Below are 8,138 nucleotides of genomic sequence, written 5' to 3' on the forward strand. Positions count from 1 at the left end.
AGGCCCGCATACCACAAAAAAAAAAAAAAAAAAAAAAAAAAAAATCCCTGGTAATCTCAGATTTTTTAAAAAGTCTTCTTTAGATGCACCCCCCTCCCCACATACACACATCTGCCTCTAACTTCGGACCAGTCCTCTCAACACTCCCCAAGATTTGAAGTTTTTATTTGTATGACTTATCTTCCCAGAAGACTGAGCTGCATGGGGCAAGAATCTACGTATTATTGTATGCTAACATCTGGCACAGAGCTAATGCCTGACAGAGAAGTCCATAAATATTTTTTGAATGGATAAGAACTCAAAATTACCATTCAGCACAGATTTGTCACTGGTTATAGAATATTAAAATATTAAAACTAAAACTGGGATTCAGTCTTGATTTAAATAATCTGCCACTCTATTTCTTAGTATAGTTGTTTTAAAATCCTGATACTTAGCTAAGTTGAACTACAGCATTAGCTCACCCATATCATTCTCTTTCCCTCCTTCCTGGGAAAGAGTGGCCCCTGAAACCATGGAGGACATGGAATTGGCTGGCAGGTATCCAATGTCTGCTCCTTCACTTGCTAATCCACTCTGGCGCAACTTAGCAGAGTCCTGAGGTTCAGGACTTACAGATGAGGGTGTGGATATGTGCTTAGGGTGGCGCTGCTTCTGTAGTTCCATGGCTCTGCCAACTGAACAGAAAGCAATAGTTAATAATTCATGCTGCAAAACAGCTTAAAAAAAAAGATGATGAAAAGAATCTAGAAAAATGTCTGGAACATGGTGGGCCCTAGAAAAATATAACATGAATTATTATACAGAGTGAGGGACAGATAGATAGATAAACAGATCGATAGACAGAAAGGAAGGGAGGGAAAGGAAAGAAAGGAAGAAAGAAAGAGAAGGAAGGAAGGAGGTAGGAAAGAGAGAGCAAGAGAGAGAGAGAGAGAAAAGAAAGAAAGAGAGAGAAAGAGAGAAAGGCAGGGGAAGGTGAAGGAGGATGAAGAGAAAAGGGTGGGAGATGGTAGAAGATGAGGGGGTGAGAAGAGGCAGGAGAAGAAGGGTCATGAGAAAAGGTGCTGAGGAGAGCAACAGTGGGTGGGGAGAGGGGATGCCGAGAGCCAGAGATGGACACGTGCGAAGCTGTATTCATTTGTAAGAGAGAAGATGAAGCCTTCTGGCTCTGTGAGCTCTTAGCAAGCCCCTAGCTTCTCCCTAACACTCACAACTTCACCCTCACGACATGCCTCAGAGGCCGTGCAGAACAATCCCTACGCTGCTCGTTATCACTGTTCACATCAGTCACCATGAGACACTAAAGACTCTCAGGCCATCATCCCCCTTAACCTGGCACATCCTCACACAGCTCTGTACATCTCTAATCCTAAAATTCTTCCTTCCCTAATTCCTACAATTCCTCTTCTGCATCCCTTGGAACTCATGGTCAGCATCTGTGAAATGCTCTGCTCTCCTCAACCTCTTCTCTAAAAATTTCCTTCATCTTCTCAGTGTTTCTCAGCAAGGGGCACCACTGACATTTTGAGTGAGAGTTCCTCAGTGTGTGGGACATTCAGGTTCACTGTATCACAATACCCCCCCAACTCCAACCATGCCAATATTTTCAAATGTGGTACCTGTCACCTTGAAGACCACTATATGAGCTAATTTCTCTCCCCACAGCAGCAAGCCCACCCCTACTTCTCCTGCAGCCCTCTCTAGGAGACTGCCTCTCCAGTAGGCCTGAGGGTGGAGGGACATCAGGAAATAAAACACAATGAAGAGGTGGAAAAACTGCAGAAGTATGGAGAAAGTGAGTAATATATGTATAAAGAGGTAAAACGAAGTATGGTGGAGAAATCCATGCACATTTTGTTTTATAAATTTAACAATCAGAATTTGAGTGCAAACAAGATCAGAACAGGTGAGTAAATTATGTTATGGACAACGAATGGAATACTCTACTGACATTAAATAAGATGTTTATGACAACTGTGAAGTCACACGGGGGGTTTAGTTCAGAAATCACGTTGAATACAAACAACGGAAGTTCAGTGGAAACATTTCTAGAACACCTTTCTCCAGCAACCCATTCTAGCTAAATGAGCCTAAATGTAAAGATGGCATGGAATGGTGGGAATGCAGCATTTTAAACTTCAACGTACTTGCACTGTTGTCATGACGGCTTGGTCTCCTTGGGGGTCCCAAGATGCTGGGGAATCCTCTTCTCTTCCCTTTTTCTTCGCCTTCCCTATCTTTCTTCATACTTTGCTAGAGTTGAGGTACAGTCAAAAAGATAAGAGACACGTAACAGAGTAGATTTCTTTCGTTGCTTTTAAACAGAAACACATTCTAATGGTCAGTTGAAAGAAATTGGTTAAATGTAAATGAAAGACACACACACACACACACACACACACACACACAGGGGGTTTCGTTGCTTTTAAACAGAAACACATTCTAATGGTCAGTTGAAAGAAATTGGTTAAATGTAAATGAAAGACACACACACACACACACACACACACACACAGGGCACTCATTAGAGGCTGGCACACAGTACTATGTACACACCAAACTCAAGATGCCTTTTCAAACCCTTCAGAACTGACAATTTTGGAAAGTAAAAGGTAGGTTTATAGCACATTTACTGGGAGCCTGTTCTAAGTAATTCATTCATCTGTTGAACAATATTTACTAAGCTAACAATGTACGAAGGCACTATGCTAAAAGCTGGGGATACAATGAAGGAGGTCCTTAACTTCATCCAGATTTACAATCTAACAAAAATAAAACCAAAACATACATAATTACAAACACTGACAGGTACCATAAAAGAAAAGCATAAGGCCAGAACAGTTAGGGACAGCTCTCTGTATAAACTACTAGTTTCACTTTTCACACTGCCTAATAAATTAGTTTGTATGGCTGGATTTCTCACTAGATTTTGAGTTTCTTGAGAACAGGGACCATATCTTATTCCTATTGGCATGCCTAGCACTAATTTGCTGAAAAAGTAAACACTAAGAAGAAGGAAAGCACTGAAATCAAATGTAAAGAAGCACGGAGACCTTAACACACTATTATTATTCTAGTCTTACCTTGATTTTTGGAAGGAATCCGATCCGACCTCGCTTGTGCTCCAAATTTCGAGGTTCTTTCACTTTTACTCCCAAATGCTTCATGTACATGAGAATAACATATTGCATTGTTGAACTGAGGGAGAAAGGATTAAGTAAAATAAGACTTCTGGGAAGGGATGGTGGGTAGAATAAAGATATCAAATGACTTCCAAAACCCCAATGCTGAAATTCTTAGAATTCATCAAGTGAAAAATAAGGAGCTATCTATTCACTGGGAATAGTAAAGGATTCTACTCAAGATACTAGAATATTAGTCAAGTAAAATACAGGCCACCAGAGGGAGACAGTCTATGTTTTTATGTTAAAAGAAATAAATCATAATTTAGGGCAGGTGACAAGATAGGTTTCTTTTTTCCTTAAAATTCTAGGAGAAAAATAGTTATATTACCTCTTATCTTCTTCTACAGCCTGAGCAGTCATCCTAAAAATAAAAACATTTAAAAATAAAACATTAAAGTTTAATAAAAGAGTTGTTATTAAACTCAGATAACTGAAACAGCAGAACAGAGCCAAATGCTTTGGGACCCACCCCAAATCTCTGTCACCTGGAATAAAACATCAGAAAAATTCTAATCCCTGAAGGAACCATATGCTTTTCACACTCATGTCATCAACTCTAAGTGTTTTATAGCAAGAAACATTTCCAAAGTCTGTGAATTGAAGCCAATATAAGAATTCAACCTGTTTTTGATCAGTTAGAAATTTTATAGTTACTCATTTTACCAATACCCAGAAAAAGAAATACAAGAACGTCACCTAAAATATCAGCATAAATTTAAAATTCCAGCTTCTCAAGGATTATGACAGAATAAACAGCTCCACATAGACAACCTGACCCCCCTTCTAAATTTGTTCACTTTAAGCACAATTAGCATCTTAGTAGAGAGGGCCTTTCTACATGTATTTCTGTTACTTACAACACTTCTTCAATTTTGGCAACAATCTGCTCTGCACATGCCCGTTCCTTCTCCAAAGTTACCCGGTCCTTGTCTCTCTCTGCATCAATTTTAGTCAGTTCGCTTTCAGCCAAGGTCAGCCCCATGCTACGTTTCTGTCTAAAGGGAATAGGAGAAATTTCCTGAGGTAGCCTAGAGAAAAACTATCTCCCTCTGGAGATGTTTCATCAGAGTTTCCATAGCTGTGAATTTCTAGCAACAGGCAAAATGTCACAGTTTTCTATTTGGGGGCCCATGTCACCTAGGACACTGGAGGAAGAAAATTCTAGAGGCAATCACTCAACAGAGCACATATCCTGAAAGACACACTTAGCACAGAGTACCAATACTAAGCACAATTCCTGACAGCGTAAGGAATAGGGATTCTGCACTCTCAGTACCATGCCAACCTTTTATTTTGGACTTTACATAACTCTATTCACTCAGGTCAATTAAATAGCAACTTGCCAATGAGATCTAGAAGGAAAAATCAAATTCCAAAAGGAAGAAGTGGTTCACTTATGGCTGCAATACATTTGGAACTCTTTGCAATTCTCAATCTTTCATGCTGCTTTCTTTATTTGCCTTGAGCAAAAATCTTTTGGGTTTGATATACAGAGTTTCTCAGATTTACAACATGAAAAATTATTCCCAACATCAAATATAAATTCTTCTTTATGTGGCCTCTCCCGTTGCGGAGCAGAGGCTCCGGACGCGCAGGCACAGCGGCCATGGCTCACGGGCCCAGCCGCTCCGCGGCATGTGGGATCTTCCCGGACCGGGGCACGAACCCGTGTCCCCTGCATCGGCAGGCGGATTCTCAACCACTGCGCCACCAGGGAAGCCCCCATGCCAACCTGTTGACTGCTGATGTGCATTAGGTTTTAGTAACAGTGCTAAAGACGATATGCTAAGCCAAGGACTTAACGTATAACCTTTTCCTACCTAAAAAGAAAATTCAGAACAACCATATCAGCTTACCACCGAGCTTACCGAAAATCTTCCAAGTGCCTTTGAACTTCTGGGTGGACTCTTTCTTGCATAGTTTGGATATAGTGGCGATGTAGATCCTCAGGAATAAGCTCGGGTCTTCTTTTTTCTGCATAAATAGAAGAAGTCACCTGATCTAAGGCATATTTTTTGCATTCTAACTGGCACTATTTGGTGCAAACTTAATTTGAAATAAGACAAAGAGAAGTTCAATACATTTTATGTATTTCATCTCAGAATTCATCTTTCATTTACCCTTAAATGTATTATAGGCTTTTTTTCTGCCGTGATTCATATCACCTACTAGTCACCACGTAACAGATAGAAACCTTAGGGAGGAGCTGAGCTACGCATCTATAGAGATGTAATTCTCCAGCATATTGGTGCTCCAGACTTACCTAGATCTACTGATATTTCATCAGGAACAGAAACTTTCAGGTGCTAAAACAAAAATGCAAACAAAAAGTGAAATAGTACTAAGAGTTTTTCAGGATGCATATAAGGACTTATACAAAATAAAGAGATACAACTTGAATATCTATTTTTACAAGAATATTCATGTATAAGCTCATTTTTTGGGTTTCACCCATCTAAATTTCATAGCTCTGGAATGTTCTATTGTTAAACTTGAAAATAAGCCTTTTTCCCAAGGATCATGTTATAATGGAAACATCTACAGTCATTTTACTAGATGACTCAATGCTTCTGTGCCTTACTTATTCCTGTTGGCTTTAGTTTTCTAGAATGAATCAATGTTGGCTTGGGCTTTCTAGAATCATTGGTTAAAATAATCAGTTATACATCATTTGAATCAATATAGGTAAAACCTCAACTATGTGTATATCATATGAAAAATTTACTCATATATAATGATGATTTTTATTTGCTGTATTTGATATACTCACACTACAGACCATGATATTCCCAACCATTTTGCCATGTAAAGCTAAAGAACCCTCACAGTAATAGTCACACTCCCAATGAGAAAGTGTTGGATATCAATGTTGAAGCTTTGGAGTTTTAAATCTCTAGTTCTTTCATGTGTAGTTCTTACTCTTGAACTAAGATGACTGTGTCATAATTTACTTCTTCTTAGCTAGGATTTGTTCACACAATAACTGCAGTTTTTGGTCCCATTACCAGATAATTATCTCCTGTTAATTTGGGAAATGTCTTAGAAAAAAATTGTTTTGCATTTGGAGAAAATATATTAACTTCTTCATGTTTATTTTGTATTATACACCTACTTAAGTCATATCCTTCCAGAATTTAAACAATTAACATGAGACCTGAAGTTTTACGTTTGAAAATAAGTCACTGCCAAAAATTATGAGATCCCTAATATTTGTTTGAAGAACAGTGAAATGGATTTCAAAGCTTTCTCTTTAACTGAAGTTGCCATAAAGTAGCTCAAATCAACTTTCCTAAAAGTATTTCTAGCACAAATGAAAAAAAGAATATATATTGTTCATTTCTGTATGTAGGTATTTATTTATATGAAATAAATATGACCTGTGGCATAAAAGAATAATTAGCAAATTAATCTATCAGGGTTCTTACACTTTCATTTTGATAAACTTATATAGATCACAAGCAGCAAAATATAAAGTTTTGACTTAGCATGGAGCAGGCACTCTTAAGAAATGTGAAATTCAAATATACTGTCATTTCTTCATGAAAGAAAGTTATCTTAATAAATACATTGTGTAATATTTTAAACAATGGCAGTATAATGAGAACCCTAACTAATCCATTCAGCAACTATCTGAGTGACCACTCTGCCAGGATCTATTCGGTGCTGGTGAAATAGCAGTGAACAAAGAGAACAAAAATATCTGCCCTGATGGAGCTTACATTTGGGGTAGAAGAGTAGGAATATAGACAAAAAATGAATTAAAAAAGAAAATATAAATTCTATGGACAAAAATAACATGGGAAAGGTGACAGAAAGTGGGGGGAGATGAAATTTTAAGTAAATTGGTCAGGGAACGCTTCATTGAGAAGGTAATTGTATTCAGCCATGTGTAGGTGTACAGGTAACTTTGCAAAAAATACAAAGAAAATGGGGCAAGTGCTGGAGGAAGAAGTGCAGCCAAAATGTTTCTATGTGAGTTTGTTTTAAGATAGGAGAACTAACCATGTCTGCATGCTAATATGAATGATTCAGTAGAAAACAAAAAAACTGATGATGCAGGAGAGAAGAACTGCTAGAATAACTACTCTTTAAGTAGGTATAAGAAAATACACTCTGGATAAACAGGGGAAGAGGTGGCCTTAGATAAAAGCAGAACAATCCCTACATAGCATCAGGAGAGAGGGCAGAGCATATGGTATGATAGAGGTAGGATGATATATCTGGTAGAAGTTATCTTCTGTATAATTTAAATTTCTCAAAGAAACAGCATGGTCATCAGTTGAGAAAAGAACAGGAGAGGAAGTGATGGAGAGTTTAAGAGAGAAAAGGTGTGAAACAGTCATCTAAGAGAAATGCAAATATGAAAGAACTAGGGACATGCAGCATGATTCTTCAAGAGGTATTAAGGGCTAACTGTTACTTACCCTATAGCAAGGCTAATAATAAAACATATTAGAGCAGAAGCAAGAAGAACTACAATCCTGCAGCCTGTGGAACGAAAACCACATTCACAGAAAGATAGACAAAATGAAAAGGCAGAGGACTATGTGCCAGATGACAAAATGAAAAGGCAGAGGACTATGTACCAGATGAAGGAACAAGATAAAACCCCAGAAGAACAATTAAATTAAGTGGAGATAGGGAACCTACCAGAAAAAGAATTCAGAATAATGATAGTGAAGATGATCCAGGACCTCGGAAAAAGAATGGAGGCCAAGATGGAGAAGATGCAAGAAATGTTTAACAAAGATCCAGAAGAATTAAAGAACAAACACCTAGAAGAATTAAAGAACAAACAAACAGAGATGAACAATACAATAACTGAAATGAAAAATACACTAGAAGGAATCAATAGCCAAATAACTAAGGCAGAAGAATGGATAAGTGACCTGGAAGACAGAATAGTGGAATTCACTGCTGTGGAACAGAATAAAGAAAAAAGAATGAAAAGAA

At 38.0% G+C, this 8,138-nt stretch overlaps 1 protein-coding gene across 3 annotated transcripts in view; it reads right to left on the minus strand.

Moving 5' to 3' along the window:
• The window catches only part of ARHGEF12 (Rho guanine nucleotide exchange factor 12), a 150,039-nt gene that overhangs the window by 30,680 nt on the left and 111,221 nt on the right, over positions 1-8,138 (minus strand). For all 3 annotated transcript variants that reach the window (XM_007121708.4, XM_007121707.4, XM_007121706.4), the window contains 7 exons: positions 5,449-5,491; positions 5,054-5,159; positions 4,043-4,180; positions 3,514-3,546; positions 3,084-3,198; positions 2,148-2,253; positions 465-677 (listed from right to left, as the gene is read on the minus strand). In XM_007121708.4, the coding sequence (XP_007121770.1) occupies positions 465-677; positions 2,148-2,253; positions 3,084-3,198; positions 3,514-3,546; positions 4,043-4,180; positions 5,054-5,159; positions 5,449-5,491 (754 nt within the window). The remainder of the gene's footprint in view (positions 1-464; positions 678-2,147; positions 2,254-3,083; positions 3,199-3,513; positions 3,547-4,042; positions 4,181-5,053; positions 5,160-5,448; positions 5,492-8,138) is intronic.

The sequence above is a fragment of the Physeter macrocephalus genome, chromosome 16 (assembly GCF_002837175.3).
Source record: "Physeter macrocephalus isolate SW-GA chromosome 16, ASM283717v5, whole genome shotgun sequence".
In the NCBI taxonomy this organism is placed as follows: domain Eukaryota; kingdom Metazoa; phylum Chordata; class Mammalia; order Artiodactyla; family Physeteridae; genus Physeter; species Physeter macrocephalus.